Source organism: Carlito syrichta, unplaced genomic scaffold, assembly GCF_000164805.1.
Source record: "Carlito syrichta isolate Samal-C Ts95f unplaced genomic scaffold, Tarsius_syrichta-2.0.1 Scaffold316420, whole genome shotgun sequence".
Taxonomy (NCBI): domain Eukaryota; kingdom Metazoa; phylum Chordata; class Mammalia; order Primates; family Tarsiidae; genus Carlito; species Carlito syrichta.
In genome coordinates this window covers 397,042-414,786 of record NW_007260516.1, presented here as the reverse complement: position 1 = coordinate 414,786, position 17,745 = coordinate 397,042, and the positions used below count along the sequence as shown (strand labels likewise).

Below are 17,745 nucleotides of genomic sequence, written 5' to 3'. Positions count from 1 at the left end.
TTTTTTTTTTTTTTTTGAGTTGGAGTCTCGCTCTGTCGCCCAGACTGGGGTGCAGTGGCTGCTCCTGGCCACCGCAGCCTCAACCTGCTAGGCTCTGGCGATCCTTCCACCTCAGCCTTCCAAGTAGGCGGAATTACAGGCATGCGCTACCACACCCGGCTGATTTTCTGATTTATTGTAGAGATGAGGTCTCGCTGCCCAGGCGGGTCTCAAACCCGCGGGCTCAGGCAATCCACTCACCTCAGCCTCCCAAAGGCGCGGGATTACAGGCTGAGCCACCGAGCCTAGCTCACATTTTTTTGTTTTTAAAAAAATACTTAAAAAATAATGTCATATTGCTATTTTCTGGTCCATCCATTTTAGAAATTTCTCAGCATTTCTGTTCTGTGGGCCTCACAGTTGCAATGTGGACAGCTTGTCTTCTATTCCAGGTGCTCGATTATTCTGGAATCTTCTCCTTATCTTGGGGGTTCCTTTTGTCTCTCTCCTATGCTAGAGTACAGGTTTTCTGTGTCTCATGTTTTCTTTCTTTGTTTACTCCTTTATTTCGATGGTGTATATCCTTCAATAACTTTCTGAGAAAGGAGTATGGGAGATAAACGTTTTGAGGAGTTATATGTTTGATTATATTTTAATTCATGATTACAACTAATTTTCCTCCAAAATTTTAAATGCCTAGCTTCCAGCACGCAGTGTTGCTGTAAAGAAGCAAAAAGTTTTGTTTTCTGATCCTCTGCATCCATTTCCTCCCCAGTGTTCTGAGATTTGGCAGTGATATGTGTTGTTTTGGATCTGTACCTATGCTGGACACATGATTTCAACTTGGCAGTCATGTGTTTCCATTCCATTCGGTTCCATTCCATAAACTCCCCACTTGTTTTCATTGTTCTCTTTCTATAATTCCTGATATTTGAATGTTGGCCCTTGTGAACTGCTCTACTAATCTTATCTTTTCCCTCTTTATAAATGTTAAATCTTTCCTCGTGTTCCTTATCTTTTCTTTGGTAGATTTCTTCAACTTTAATTTTCAAGCCTTCTATGGAGCTTTTCTTTTCCAGTAACATTGTGAATCTATTAATTTCTAAGCATAAATTCATTCTCTTATTGTACCCTTCCTTTTTTTTTGGTTAGCCTCCATAATACAGTATCTTCTTTTACCTCTTTAAGGATACTAATGATAGCCTTTTTGTAGTTTTCTTCTTCCTGCATTGTCTGCTTCCTCCTGGTTGATGTTTTTGGATCTGTTTGTTTGGTCTTTTTTGTTTAAGGGTGGGTGACAGGACATTCATTAGAAATTCTGAACCTGTAGTTGGGGCTTGCCTGTAATTCTGAGCTTTACAAATAGGGTGATCTCACTGCCATTAGCTGGGGGCTCCCCAGATGTCAGCATCTTCATATCATTTCTCTTGTATTTGTGACATCGCCAGAAATAATCCTGACTGGAAGGCACAAACCTTGTTGCTAGTGTTTTGGGAGTCAAATGGGGAAGATGACTGGGAAGGCCAGTCAACATTTGGGTTTGGCATATATGTACATTTACCTCATTTTGGTGCTTCTGTAATTCTACGGGATACATCAGTTTGGTTCTTGATTGCTAAGTCAGTCACCATTTGACTATCTGCTTTACAGCTTCCAAAATGTTATACCCTTGTCTCCACTCTTGTCTTCCTTGTCCTTGTTGATCTGTTTCTTCAAAACCAATCCTTTTACTGTAGTATCTATGATGTTTTTGTGGGAACAAAATTAGATGAGTGTGTTCAATTTGCCACTCTAACCAGAAGCCAAATCTAGTTTAAATGGAAACATGACAGTCACACACACACACAAAAAGATAAACCTTGGATTTTTGTTAGAATTGCATTCAATCTATACATTAGTTTATGAAGCTTTGAGATCTTTACAATAGGCAGTTTTTCCATTCAAGAACGTGGGTTGTTTCTTGATTTAGTCAGGATGTCTTCACTTAGGTCCTGCACATTTCTTAGTAAAACTATATTTTATAATTATTGTATCTCAGTAGTTTTGAGTTTCAAACACATGCGATTCTTTAGTTATTTGTACTTTCTTAAATGACTTTATATCTATAATTTATTTATGTCTTCCAAAGCCTGGCACCCTGGAACAAGCAATGTTAGATGCTTTAGTGATGGATCGGGTAGATTTTGTGAAGCTCTTAATAGAATATGGGGTGAACCTCCATCGCTTTCTTACCATACCTCGACTGGAAGAGCTCTACAATACGGTGAGTATGGTACAATTAGTCAATCATTTCCTTAGGATTTATTTGTTAATCCACTTGAGAGGCCAGGCGCAGTGGCTCTCGCCTGTGATCCCAGCACTTTGGGAGTCTGAGGCGAGAGAATTGCCTGAGCTCAAGAATTCGAGACCAGCCAGGGCAACATGGCTAGACCTCGTCTCTACAATAAGTCAAAATAATTAGCCGGGCATGGGTGCATGTTTGTAGTTCCAGCTACTTGGAAGACTGAGGCAGAAGGATCGCCTGACCCCAGCAAGCTGAGACTGTGGTAGCAGTGACGATGCCACTGCACTCCAGCTTGGGTGATGAGTGAGACTCTAACTCAAAAAAAAAAGAAAACAATTACCTTAAGATTTATTCGTTTCTTTGAACATTCATGTACAAATGTAATTTATCGAGAGACAGACTTCTCAACCAAAAGGAAAAATATTCCTTCCAATTCCATTTTATCCCAGTAAGACATAAAGACAAAGATGTGAATAAGAACATTGTCCTTTATTTATTTATTTTGAGTTGGCGTTCTCACCCTGTCACCCAGGCTGGAGTGCAGTGGCATGGTCACGGCTATCACATCCTCGACCTGCTGGTGATTCTTCAGCCTCAGCCTTCCAAGTAGCTGGAACTATAGGCATGTGCCACCATGCCCAGCTAATTTTTTGATTTATTGTAGAGATAAGGTCTCACCAAGTTGCTCAATCTGCTATCGAACCCATAGCTTCATGCAATCTTCTCACCTCAGCCTCCCAAAGTGCTGGGATTTTAGGCCTGAGCCACTACAACCGGCCAGAACATTGTCCTTTAAATCTTATTCTTTTTTCAAAGATCTGTTCAAGCCCTGTCTTCTTGATTACTTCAGTTAGTTCATGTTGATCTGCCCTTAGAAACAAATTATTTGGGATTCCTTTCACATGTCACCTATTGTTGATTATTTTTTAGTGTAAGTACCCAATCTTTTCCATTAGTATAAGCACCCCAAGAAGACAGTGCTATTTGTCATTGAATGTCTGGTTAAACATAGTAGGGTTCTAATAGATATCTCATGATGGCATGAGCTTGTGTGATAGGATTTGTAATTGTATAACATTCATATATGATAAAGGACAGTTATAAATTACTTAAAGTTACTTCTACCTCTTACCACATAAAGTTAAAGATCTATCTACCTGTATTCATCTTGCTTTGAAAAACGTTTCATGTAATTACATCCTCTCTTAGAAAACACATTCCGTAGAATTAATTGTCTTAAATTTCATTACAAAAAACATTGAACAAAATTTTCAGCATTCTGGGTTGGTTTTTAAAAATGCATTCTACTGCCGGGCTCAGTGGCTCAGCCTGTAATCCCACGACTTTGGGATGCTGAGGTGAGTGGATTGCCTGAGCCCGCGAGTTTGAGACCCGCCTGGGCAGAGAGACCTCATCTCTATAATAAATCAAAAAATCAACTGGGCGTGGTAGCGCTTGCCTGTAATTCTGGCTACTTGGATGGCTGAAGTGGAAGGATCGCCAGAGCCCAGCAGGTCGAGGCTGCGGTGGCCAGGCGTGGCCACTGCACTCCAGTCTGGGCGACAGAGTGAGACTCCAACTCAAAAAAACCTTAAAATTAAAAATAAAAATGCATTCTAAAATAAAGTTCTTCCACCCAGCACATGATAATTAAAGAGAATAATTCTTTCTTTTATTCTTTATCACAGAAACAAGGACCTACTAATATGCTCTTGCATCATCTTGTCCAAGATGTAAAGCAGGTAACCTAATTATGAAGGTGTGAAAGTATCTTTGTATATTGCCTTGGCTTTGTGGTAGAGAAGTCATCAAGTTTTCTTATTAATTACCTATCTCGTTTATCTGTGATTCTGAACAATTCATCACCAAACCACACTCTTACATTTTTTCCTTAATTTATTTTGTTTTTTAAAGACCATGCCCCCAGGAATAGAGGTGCTTTATGTTTTAAAAGATTTTATAAAAAAATATGAATCAGAGACATGCAATGCTTCCAATCAGAACTTCAGCTTAACATGGTACAATGGTGATGCCAATGATGATAATAATATCAGTTAAAAATAAAGAACTCCGTGGTTCTGTTATCTTTATTGGAGGAACAATCACTGGTTTCCATTGCTTTTATTATTATTATTTTGGATATCAGTGATAGCTCAGGGACTCTTCCTTCTTCTGTGAACCCGAGTCTAAGCATCGTCCTAGCAAGTCAGGGTAGATCCCCAGTTGTGCAACTTGCTCATGTTTTGCCATCATCATGTAGCTGGTAGGTCAGACTTAAAATAAAATCATCTGATCCCCCATTAGTTACCAAAACCTTCCAACATTAACAGACGTTTATATCTTAATATCTTTTTTTTAAATTACCAATTCTGTTATTCACATTCCCAGAAAATTGGGAGTGCTTTTTGTCACTATGGTTAAAATTCATCCAAGATACATTTTTCAAAGTTCTCTTTTTTCTGAAGTCTAATATCTTGTTAGAAAGAGTATGAACTTTCTGGTTATGCTGACTTGGTGGGAGAGCCAGAGTGAGAGGAAGATATTCAGTTGGCAAATTAGTAGTAAGCAAAAGTGTCCATCTGATGTAAATTTAGTTCGCATTGGTTTAGGCTATGTCAAAATGATTTCCTTAGATTATTTCCTTAAACTTATCACAGTAAACTGAAAAAAAAAAGGTGATGAATTAGGTTAAATATGCTTTTAACTAGGAGTAATAAGAGCATAATTTTTGGTGTTTCTTGAAAAAAGTAAATTATGAATGTGGAAAAAATTATTTGCACCCTCATATATACATATATATGCAGATAATTATTTCTTGTTCCAAGTTTTGGAATTGTGATTATTCACAATCTGTTCATTTCGGAGACCTTGTTCAGCATTCTTGTGTGCCTTTAAAAATGTACTATGATTGGCAGTTCAGAAGCGAACAGTTACAAAGAGGTAGTAAGTGGGATTTAAGAAGTCAAAGTCATTTTCATTTATGCTATGACCCACATAATAGGAAATCTGCTCAGCCCTCCTACCTGCCATAATGTTTGTCTTGATACATCCTCATGTTTTGATAACTCATTCGGCTCTGTCATTCTGTGTTTCTTGCTTTTATTTGTTCTGCTTCCTTCCATATTCTTGTTTTCCATATGAGGTAGTCAAAACAGTGCAAAGTGTTGTAGCCATTTTAACAAAAGAGAGATTGAACAGTTAACTTAATGTTACTTTTGGACCACACACATTCAGTATATACCTTATTTTACTTTTGTTGGTGTAGTTATATTATTTCTCGTTTAAAACTATTATATATATCTTATATTTATTTGTTTTCTTCTACTTAATATTTTTTCTTACTTCCAATTAGGAATTTGACGTGAGATAAAAATTATGTTTAAATGTGTGTTTTATTCAAATGTGTATATGTGGGTCTGTGTGCATGGTGAGGTAGAGTGACAGAGAGAGCGAACAGATGTAAGCACACATTTAATGTCTGAAACTAAACTCATTAAGGCTAAGATCTTTTTTTTCTGAAGGAGCAGTTTGTTGTGTCAATAGTTGTTCATATTAATTGATCAGTTTATAAAGCATATTCAAAAGTATGAGTCTACCTCTTTGCAATGAATTTGGTTATGTTCTAATGGCATGGCAAAAGAGATAGAAAAAGACAACTAAAAGGTGTAATTCATTGCCTCTGTTTGTTGCAGCACACCCTTCTGCCAGGCTACAGAATAACACTGATTGACATCGGACTGGTAGTGGAATACCTCATTGGTAGAGCATATCGCAGTAGCTACACTAGAAAAAATTTCAGAGCCCTCTACAACAACCTCAACAGAAAACATAAGGTAGCATAATTGTAAAGTGCTTTAGTAAAATTAAGAGTAATTAGGAATTGTTGTTTTAGAAACATGGCTTGAATGTTCAGATGAGAATAGCTTCTAAAATGGGCATTGTATTTATGGACATTTGTTGTCGGCAATATGGAAAGTACCATGCTAAGTGTTGCCGTGCTGGCCTAGGATAAACATAAAAGTCAGAAAGTTTAGATCTCCTAGAAGAGACAGATTTATGAATAACTAGTCATAATGCAAAACCATCTATCATATGAGCTATATTGGCACAAGAAGTGATGTGATGATATGGGTTAAAGAAAGAGATGACCAATTATTTTTTCTTTTGAAAAGACAGATGTCAAAAGATTAATAAAAAGGATCAGATTTATAAACTCACCATAGTCCATAGTTTGGAGATGACAAACTTGGGATAAGCATGTAGGGATTATACTGAAAGGTGCATGCAGAATGCACTTAAAAACAAAATGTACATACTTTTATTTTTGATTATAGTTTCGAAAGTAATGTAGGAATGTGAAATTAGAGTTGTTGTTTAGTAGATTAGCAGAGAAAACATTGCCTGTTATTTTCTTTCTTTCTTTCTTTCTTTTTTTCTGAGTTAGAGTCTCACTGTCTCCCAGGCTGGAGTACAGTGGCACGCTCCCTGCCACCGCAGCCTCAACCTGCTGGGCTCAGGTAGTTCTTCTGCCTCAGCCTCCCAAGTAGCCAGAACTACAGGCAAGCGCTACCACGCTTGGCTAATTTTTGATTTATTGTAGAGATGAGGTCTCACCAAGTTGCCCGGGCTGGTCTCGAACCAGCTGGCTCAGGCAATCCACTCGCCTCTGGCTCCCAAAGTGCTGAGATTGTAGGCATGAGCCAACACGCCCGGTGCCTGTTTCTTAAAACACCGTTACAGGTTAGTAACTTGAGGAGACTAATTCTTATGACAGATTAAGAGCAGAACTGAGGCTAGGCCCCATGGTTTAGGTCTATAATCCTAGCACTTTGGGGAGGCAGAGGCGGGAAGATCACTTGAGGCTGGGAGTTGGAGACCAGACTGAGCAACACATAGAGATCTCATCTCTATGAAAGGAGAATAAGGACAGAATTTGAAAAGGTGTTTTGGGTACTTTTGTTGAGAGAAAAGCAGACACAGTGAAGGGCTCGGCACCTGTGCCTACTTGGGGCATGTTTCTGCAGTGACAAGAAGACTTGTCATGGGACAAGTATCAGATGATTGTGAGGGGTGAGACTGGAAAGGTAGTTTGTTGTAAGATCTGATAACGAGCCTAGAATACCAGACTTTTTTGAACTTTATCTTCTTATAATTTTTTACATTTAAAAAAAATACAGAGATGGGCATCTCTCTATGTTGCCCCTGGCTGGTTTTATACTCCATACCTCAAGCAGTCCTCCTGCATCAGCCTTTCAAAGTGCTAGGATTACAGGGTGTGAGCCACCAGGCCTGACCTTGGACTTTTATTTATTAAGAATCAGATGAAGTGAAAGCCCAGCTGGTTTTCAGAAATGAAGAAACCAAACAACACAAACTAAAAGGAAACCCAAATCTCACACAGAAAATGTTCTTTATTAAGATTTCAAAGGCATAGAGATTCACTTAAGGAAGTATCAACTACTTCATTTAAACAAAATATACATTGCTGTGAGGTTCCCTGTGGTGGATATGAGAACTGACTGTGACCTCGGTACTGCCTTGTTTAAGACAGAGCTTGCTAGGGAAATTCCCCTTGTGCCCTTTCTGGAAATGACCCATCTGTATGAATTACCCACCATCAGAATTACCCATTGCTCTGGTTGTTTTCCATGAAAGAGTACAGAGTTTATCACATTTCATAGTAAACTAGATTGTAGCAGGTATGAGTACATGATTTGGAGTCAGAGAGATCTGGGATTGAATCCAAGTTTTGCTCATTAATAGCTGTGTAATTTTCAGCAACAAATTTAACCTCTCTCTGCACGTTTCCTCATCTATAAAATGGGAATATTAGTACCCCTTTCATAAAATTGTCAGAAGGATTAAATAAAATACTACATGAAAAGTCCACATTCCTGATAAATAGAAGATGTAGAGCAATTGTTAGTAATAAATTATGATTATTGCTAAGATGATACTATTAATTCTATATTAAGATAACACTAATAATTTGAACATTATCTTTATAAAGTCTCTTCTTTTTTAGATTGGAAAAATAGTTTATTTAAAAAGTAAATGAGAGCGAGAGAGATTCACCTCCCTATGTAGGGGAAGGGGTCAAAGCTTAGGAAACACGGCTCAAAGAGCACACGGCCTGGCCATAGCTTAGCAAAACAATGGCAAATGAGAGAGAGAGGAGAGAGGAGAGGAGAGTTTCACCTCCTCAAAGTAGGGGAGAAGACAAAAAAACATGGTCTGGCCATAGCTCAATGAGCACATGACGTGGCTAGTGCTTAATAAGACAATGGCTTTTAAAAAGTCTTGACCTCATTTTATTTATGTCCAATTTTAATCCATAAAAAGCAAACTAAAAATAAATAAAGTAGCTCAAAACCTATGGTTTGTATCATACTTCATGTTAATTCCTTCAAGTATACTTCTTTTTTAGGCTGGATATTTAGCCTCACTTTGGGAGGCTGAGGTGGGAGGATTGCTTGAGGCCAGGAGTTTCAGATCAGCCTGGACAACATAGCAAGACCCCATCTCTACAAAAAATCAAAATTAAAAAAATACTTCTGTTTGTTTTTGTTTCTCACTGATAAAAACTTCGTGCTGATGGCAATGACTTACGTTGTTATTGGACCTAGCTACTGGAATTCTAGTAGAGATATTATATAACACCTGGAGAAATCCCATAACTTTCTAACTTAACCTTAACCTTGGAACTTGTGAATGAGAACTTTTTCTTATCGGATCTGTAAATCTTTATTGCCTATTCCAGTCTTGTTCCAGGTAAAGAACATCTATTTATTCAAATGGAATTTCCACATAGAGAAGGAATGCAGATATATAACAGGGAAAAAAAGAGTGTGTTCTCTAAAATTAGGAAATAACAGTTTGTGTAATAAAGAGTCATGAGAGGCACCTGTTGAGTATAAGTCATGGATGAGAGACAGAGATGTGGCTATTTGGCAGGACATAACGTTATAATTGGTTTTTGTTGTTGTCTGGAAATAAGATGTCGTTACCACTGTAATCTTTCCCCCACTTTTTGTCTTATTTTAAAAATTAACAATGCATGCCAGAGAGTTACAAGCTTCGTTCAAAACCTTTCCCAGCACCGGAGATGCTCCTCAGGAAACAGAACGGAGTCTGCGGAAAGTACACTGCATTCCCAGTTCATCAGAACTGCCCAGCCCTATAAGTTCAAGGTACCACTTACTTATTTTTGGACTTGAGTGTGAAATGGCTTTTGCAGGTTGGTTCATTTAACTTTGGAGAAAAGGGGGTCCAAATGGAGGGCCCACTTGTAGGTGCCAAGAGGAGACTTTTTTTAGGCTGGGTGCGGGTCAGAAGCACAACACAGCCATCCTCCAACAACAGTGAGTAAAGGCACGGCGCTGGCAACTTTGACCTCTCTTCCTTGTTTCTGCCTCTACCTTGTCCAGATGGTGACTCAGGCTGGCAGTCTATGGGATGGTACTTGAAAAATGTGATCACTAGCTCAGTGCCACACACTTATCTCCCTTTCCTGAAGGCCAGTTGCAGCATGTGATGTCTGCTTCCTTATTCTCCTTAACTTCTCTCTCACACTGATTTTTTTTTTTCTTTTTCCTTCTTCTTTCGGACTTTCTTGAAATTAATTTTAGCCTAATGTTACACTATGATAAGGATGATGTATTTGTGTGTGTGTGTGCACACGCATGCATACTCATACACACACGAGTTACCCAGACTTCCACAGACCCGCTTTCCTCTGGGGATAATTGCTTATACTCAGTTGTTTCCATTTGAATGGTGACTATGTTGTCTGAAAGAGGATTGCTTTCCATAGTTTCTGGGATGAAAAGGTATTTTATTAAATCGCCCTTGATCATCCTCAATGAACACAAATTCCCTTTACTTAGACAAAGAGAGGAAACAGTTTACAATGTTTTTGCTATGACCTCTCAGATTAACAAGAATAATTATTGGATCTTTATCATCTGCCTGGTATCATGCTGAATGCTTGGTTGGATTTGGAAGGTGGGTGGGTTGGGGAAGACATAATGATGCCTGAGAAATGGTCTCACCTTCCTCAAAGTAATAACTATAACACAGCATTATGAGCACTGAAATACAGACATCTGAAGTGATGTAGGAATGTATGGGGAGCCGCATGGCATTTGCGATGAGCTGGAGAGGCGGGTTTATCAGGTGGAGAAAATTATTTCATCATCGCCTATTACCATCACTAAGAAACATAATTAGAATAAAGGAAAGGAAACTTAAAACTAATCTATTTGGACACATGTTGGCAACACTAGGGACGTTTTTCCAAGGGGAAGATAATGAATCTATTCACTCAAGTGAGGTGAGAGCTTTTTAAAAACGTGCATTATTCTCATTTATCCAATGTGTTACTTCAACCTATTTCCTTGAGAAATTCGATGTTGTCGTATGGTTACTAGGGATATCCCAAACAGGTGCCGCTTGAAGTGTTGCCAGATGCACTTAAGATATTTCAGTTTAGGGATTCTAGATCTAGTAAATGCAATAAGAAATAGATTGTTATGAAATGTCTACATTTTGCTTAATGGCTTATAAAGCCCTATTATTACTTCCATCTCTTTTTTTGTAGTGATTATAAAAAATACGTCTAGGATACCTGCTGTGTTGAATTAGGGAAACTGTCATGCATCCGAGTGTTTGAAAACTCATTCCTATTTTTATTTTCCTATTTCATTTTACAGGAAAAGTCTGTAGCACTTCATAAGTCAAGGAAGAAGTCGAAAGAACAAAATGTATCAGATGACTCTGAGACTACTGGCTTTATTTACCCTTACAATGACCTGCTGGTTTGGGCTGTGCTGATGAAAAGGCAGAAGATGGCCATGTTCTTCTGGCAGCATGGAGAGGAGGCCACGGTTAAAGCAGTGATAGCCTGTATCCTCTACCGAGCGATGGCCCATGAAGCTAAGGAGAGTCACATGGTGGATGATGCCTCAGAAGAGTTGAAGAATTACTCGAAGTAGGTGTTCTCTCCTCACTTCCTACTAAACATATGCAGATCTTAGAATGGTTATGAGAGAGCAGATAGAAGCTGGTTAGGCAGACAGACAGGGAGACCAACAGGGAGGGTCTCAAGGAGACTTCACACCTATGGGAATGCTCCTTGCACCACCCCCATTATGTGCTTGTTGGCTTAAAATGTGGTTAAGAACATCTTGTCAACCCGGGATGTACTGCTAAAAGGGCCTTTTTGTTGCTTAAACGCAGGCGCAGTAGCTTAACTAAATGTCCTAACTGGATCTTGGCTTATCATAATCATTAACATAGTATTAACATTACCTCCCTGAGTGGGCTTTTCTGTGGTACCTACAGGTAATATTTAAGATGGAGTAACTTTGGTCAAGGACCCTCATGCACAGTAAAAACTGGGTCTCAGAAAGTAAGGGGTGGAAGAGATGTAAATGAGAGAAATGCCCCAAAAAGATAAGATAAAAACCACAGAGAGACTCCTAACACTGTTACCCATTTCGCCCCCCCCCCCACTTTTCTAGAGAGCTTTGATGCTGAATAAACTCCTTTTACTCATCCTTTTGGGGTTCACGTTCCCTAATCTTAGTCATTCAACAAAAACCCGAGGTTGCTTGTTTAAGCTGACAGTGGAGTTCAAAACTCCTACAACAGTCAGACACTTTTTATCTCTCTCACCTTAGAAGTTGTGACAAGTGGACTTATTGCCATGCATTTCACAGACTCTCCTATGAAAAAGGTCTTTGAATATTTCAAGGAGCTTTGTGATATAAAGGAAAGAGTGGTGGCCATCAAGTTAGGATACTTGGTTCCTAGTCTGGCTGCTTCCCGATTAGACAAGTCAGTTGGTTGGATTTCAGGGAATTTATAGTTAGTTCATAGTTAACATTATAGTATAGTTTATAGCTAACTTCTGTAGTTAGTTTCATAGCTATAAAGTGTTGAATTAATAAGTTTGAAAACCTCCATTAGAACTCTCAAAATCTTGATGCTAAAGGGAGAACAATCCCTTTCCTGAGCAGCAAATTCCTTTAAAATCACTTCTGTAAACTGTAAACTGAGATTATTAAATTGCTGGAGGTGGGGGTGGGGGTTGTTGTTTTTTGAGTTGGAGTCTCATTCTGTCACCCATGCTGGTGTGCTGTGGCACAATCACAGCTTACCCCAACCTGGAACTCCTAAACTCAGGCAATCCTTCCACCTCCACCTCCCATGTAGCTGGGATTACAGGCACACATCACCATGCCTGGCTAAATTTTTTTATATTTTGTAGAGTTGAGGTCTCACTATGTTGCCCAGGCTGTTCTCAAACTCCTGGGCTCAAGCAATCCTCTTACAGGCGTGTGCCATCATGCCTAGCTTTTTAATTTTTTTTCTGGAAAGCGTAATTAATTGGTTTTTTCTGAGGCTCACATCCGATCTTTTAGAATGTCTCTAAACATTCAAAAATGTTTCTAAAAATGCAGGGCTCTCAAGTGCCTTTGTTTTCTCCATTTGCCATCGTTACTGCAGACAGTTTGGCCAGCTTGCCCTGGATGTGTTAGAGAAGGCGTTCAAGCAGAATGAGCGAATGGCCATGAAGCTTTTGATGTATGAACTGAAAAACTGGAGCAACTCTACCTGTTTGAAACTGGCGGTGTCGGGAGGATTACGACCTTTTGTTTCACATACTTGTACCCAAATGCTACTGACGGACATGTGGATGGGGCGCCTGAAGATGAGGAAGAACTCTTGGTTAAAGGTAAATTTATTTGCCTTATGGAGTTTAATGCTAGTTTAGTGTGGAATCCTGTACTCTTGTGATCCATTTTTAACTTGTTCCAGAAGCGTATCTTCAGGAAAACCAGTTAATAACTTTGATTGTCACAGTGAGCTGGGATCTTCCTAGTGGATTCTGTAGAAATGACTTTATCTTCCACTGTCAGTTGTTTTCCAAAATTGGGATATGTGTACCTGCCATGTCCACAAAGGCATATTCATGTAAAGGTGGTTAGAAGTTAAAAGTGTGTATGTCTATAAACATATGCAAGATTTTGTTATTACTGAATGCCATTACCACTGATAATGATAACAAAAGTAAGTGATACTTTTTAGTTAAATTTTTCTCAGTGTAAGAATGCTAACAGATAATTAGCGAAATAGAATTAGCAATTTCTGTTGTTCTGCTCGCCCAATATATTGCTTCAGGGAATAAGTGACTATTTCATAATGATGCCCTCAAACACATTTGTTTATCTCACTAACCATTTTAAAAGTCTCAGCCTCGTCTGTCATGTTTGATTATCAAGAATAATTTATTTGGCTACTCAGGATTTTAAACTTTGACATTAAACCTAAGCTTAAAGCTCAGGTGTTTATGAAACTAAATAAAAAGAGATAAAGAATGAGTATTAAGACCGATATAAGACTATGTTTTTTATTCTAATTTTATTCTTCCTAGAACTTCTAGAAATATGGCATGTCTCAAACATCATGACTGTAAAAGTATATGTTTGGTGAACTTGGTATAGAAAACTTAAAGAAATAAAAGTTGTAAGGTGTAAAGTATATTAAAGAGTTTGCATGTTTCAATTTCCATGGATGAGATTACAGAAATAAGAGAAATGTCAAACAATAATGATCTCCGTGTGGATTCCTGTTTAATGAAATATCGAAAAACAACAATTGTTTTCAGAAGTTCTCCTTTGATCTGCTCTGATTTCAGCCTTAAAGATGAAGAAGCGGAGATGTGAATGGGTCTATCTCTAGCTACCCCAGCCCTGGCAATAACTCCTCTTAAATGTTCAGGGTGTGAGATAGGGTATAAATAGTTGGCAGTTTGAGAAATAATTTTCCTCATGTCAGTGTCCTGTACATAGGTTAGTTTATTAGAAATCCTTATTACTGAGAACTTAATGAATTCTGTTCTCATATCCTTCATACCAAAAAAGAGACTTATGTGAAGTAAGACTACGTTTTCCCCCAAAACACAGAGTGAGTTAATAAGGAAGGCTGAATGAAGCCGAGCGCAGTGCTGTAATCCCAGCACTTTGGGAGATGGGGGGGAGAGAGGATCGCCTGAGCTCGGGGGTTCGAGACCAGCCTGAACAACACGGAGGGAGAGACCTCATCTCTAAAAAAAAAAAAAAAGGCTGAATGAGCTACTTAAAGCCTCCGAGCTGCAGCAAACCATTATTCTCCAGTGCCCACATACATCCTTAGTTATCAATACTTGATTTGTGAGTTTTGGGAACACATTTGCAAATAATCATAGGATGTCCTGTTTAGACTAATTCCGAGTGGATGAAGGCTGCAAGAAGACCTCATAGAGTTAAGTGGTTGGGAGAACTCATTTATATGCTTTTAGGGTAATAGGCTTCATCCTATTCTTAGAGTCGGGATAATGATGTTGTTAAATGCTGTTTGGCCAGCCAATTGTTCTGCCATGGACAAGGGAGACAGAATGTGGGAGCTTTCAGGAAAGGGGTTAGGAATTAATTAGTGCAATGTTATGACTGTGCATGGTAACTATGATTTTTTCCAGGCCTAGAGAAATACTTTTTTGGGGGTTCTACATCTGAAAACAAAACAGTCACACAAATAAACTTCTCTTAGAGCTCGAGAAAATCCAGAGATTCTTCACAGGAGATAAAGCATTAAAACAACATGATAAATGGTCATTTCATTATGAAAATGAAGACTGACAAAGATATGACTTCAGTTTACCATATTTATGAATGTGTAGATAAATTTAATCTTATTTTTAGTCACTGAATCCCAGAATACCAAGGTCTCATCTTAGCTTGAAAGAGGTAGTGTTCATCAAGTTTATTTTCAGAGTATCTAGTAAATATTCTGAGCTCTTTGCCTTGAAAGACCATACAAATTAAACATAAAATTTTTTTAGAAAATACTTAATAATTAATGAATGACTGCAATATAATAAAAAATCGCAGATGTCTGGATTCTTGGGTTTTACTGGCAGAAAAAATATTTGTGTAGAATGGGAGACAGATCTAACAGAAGGTGACATTGGTATGTTCTTATATTCTTGATTTTATAATATAAATCAACCTAATGTACTTTATGTGGTACTATTAATGGCCCTAAAAAATTATTAAAACTATGTGCTCACTGAAAAATAATACTTGTTACTGCCCTGCCTCTGTGCTCCTAGGCATAAACACTAACGGTGTTATATATATATTTTTAAACTTTTAAATGCATATGTGTATAGGCATATATATTTAAAAAATTTTAACCTTTTTTTCCCCAAAAATGAGATCACTTTCTGTATATCGTTCCAGAGAGTCAGCCCTCCATATCCAAGTGTTCTGTGTCTGCAGATTCAATCGACCACAGATCAAAATTATTTGAGAAAAAAACATTAAATAACAATAATACAGATTTTAAAGCAATATAGTATAAAAAGTATTTCTATTGTGTTAAGTATTAACAGTAATTTAGCGATGATTTAAAGTATTCAGGAGGACGTGTGTAGGTTATATGTAAATATGCCATTATATACCAGGCACTCGTACATTCTGAGTTGTATCTTCAGGGGTCCTGGAATCAATCCCCCTAGGATACCAAAGGATGACTGTAATTTGCTTTGTGCTTTTTTTTTTTCCATTTAACAGTGTAGTGTGGTTACCTTGCATTATATGAGGGGATACCCCACAAAAAATGGAATTTACTTTTGGAGGGTGGGTCCCTTGTAGTACAGGCTTCCCCTGCTAGGTGAGTTCAAGGAACCCATCGGCATCTGTGTACCAGCTAACACTGGTGTGAGAGGGTGCATTCAGCTTCAGTGAATTGTTTAATCTTTATTTTTGAGATTTTTTTTTCTTGAGGTAGCGTCTCACTCCATAGCCCAGGCTGGAGTGCAGTGGCATGCTCACGGCCACCCCAGGGTCGGCCTTTTGGGCTCTGGCGATCCTTCTGCCTCGGCCTTCCAAATAGCCCACTACAGGTATGTGCTACTGCACCAGGCTAATTTTTGAATTATTGTAGAGACGAGGTCTCGCCAAGTTGCCCAGGCTGGTCTCGAACCTGCGGGCTCAGGCAATCCACTGGTCTTGGTCTACCAAAATGCTGAGATGACAGGCAGAAGCCATCAAGCCTGGCCTTTTGAGATTATTTCAGTGCGTTTGCCTATTTCATAATGAGTATTCAGCAGTTTTTGACCAAAAACGGCATAGCCCCTGTGCCCCGCCCTCACTGATCTTTCATCAAGTGAGTTTTTTTTTGTTCCTCTGGATGAAAAAAGTTCTCAAAGATAAATGTTTTGCCAGTGTGGAAGAGGTAAAAAAAAAAAAAACATGGCAGAAGCACTAAAAGGCATAAAAACTGGTGAGTTCAAAAACTGTTTTGAGCAGTGGAGAAAGCATCTCCACAGGTGTGTTGCATGAAACGGAGAGTATGACGGTGACTGAAGTTTAAACATATGAGAATGAATACACATTTTTTAAATAGGTAAATTCCATTTTGGCCCCCCCATTCAACATTATGTTTGCCTTTGTAATGGTTTCAAAATAGTCCATGATTAGGTTGTTGCATCCCAGTTATTCCTCTATAGATGAACATTTAGGTCGACAACAGCTTTTTTTGCCTTTACAAATAACCCTGTAATGAACATTCTTATCCACATATGCTTGCATTCATGAGTATTTTCGAGGGAGACACGTCTAGTACTGAAATTGCTGAGTCAAAAAATATGTAAAGAATCAGAATATTAATTGAATTGGAAATGGGTCTGACACTTTATATACCTTACATTCTTTTTTTTTTTAAAGACATGTGGTCTCCCCACGTTGCCCAGTCTGGTCATGAACATACCTCAATTTGGTTATTTGAATAATAGGTGCTCCTTGTGTAACCCCTCCTACTTATTTTGCTTTGTTTTCTTTTACAGATCATTATAAGTATTTTTTTACCACCCACCATTTTGACATTGGAATTTAAAAGCAAAGCTGAGATGTCACATGTTCCCCAGTCCCAGGACTTCCAGTTTACGTGGTATAATGGTGACCAGAACCCCAGCTGTTCCAAAGAAAGTGCTTGTGTGGTTAGTAGACTGAGTTTTCATTGTTTTGACTGTACAAAAATATACACATCCTCAACGTTTATATAGCAATGTGTTAAGCAAAAATATCTGTGGCTACTATTCCAGGACAGTGATGACAGATGATCCTGGTGTTATACATTATTCTAAAATGTCTCTGACTCATCAATCAAACATTTAGTTCTCTTTTGCATAATCTTAAGTATATTACGCTATGATCAATTATGGTCTGTACAATAGACCTAATTATTCTTCATATGTAATCAAGCAAAATATTCTATTTCTACTTCAAAGCCAGAATCAAAGACTTTATTTTATCTTGACCATTGCCTAACTTTTCATTTTCCTTTGTGACTAGTAGAATAGACTTCTACTTCTTTAACTACAATGAGGAATGCCTCATAGCTTTAAAGTCTTTATTTATAAAGCTGCACATTTAGAA

At 38.2% G+C, this 17,745-nt stretch overlaps 1 protein-coding gene across 1 annotated transcript in view; it reads left to right on the top strand.

The window, feature by feature from the left end:
• Nucleotides 1-17,745, top strand: part of TRPM6 (transient receptor potential cation channel subfamily M member 6) — a 156,527-nt gene that overhangs the window by 55,317 nt on the left and 83,465 nt on the right. Inside the window, exons 11-17 of the mRNA XM_008074369.1 lie at nt 2,108-2,242; nt 3,952-4,005; nt 5,956-6,096; nt 9,361-9,453; nt 10,975-11,252; nt 12,773-13,001; nt 17,154-17,306. Coding sequence (XP_008072560.1) covers nt 2,108-2,242; nt 3,952-4,005; nt 5,956-6,096; nt 9,361-9,453; nt 10,975-11,252; nt 12,773-13,001; nt 17,154-17,306 — 1,083 coding nt within the window. The remainder of the gene's footprint in view (nt 1-2,107; nt 2,243-3,951; nt 4,006-5,955; nt 6,097-9,360; nt 9,454-10,974; nt 11,253-12,772; nt 13,002-17,153; nt 17,307-17,745) is intronic.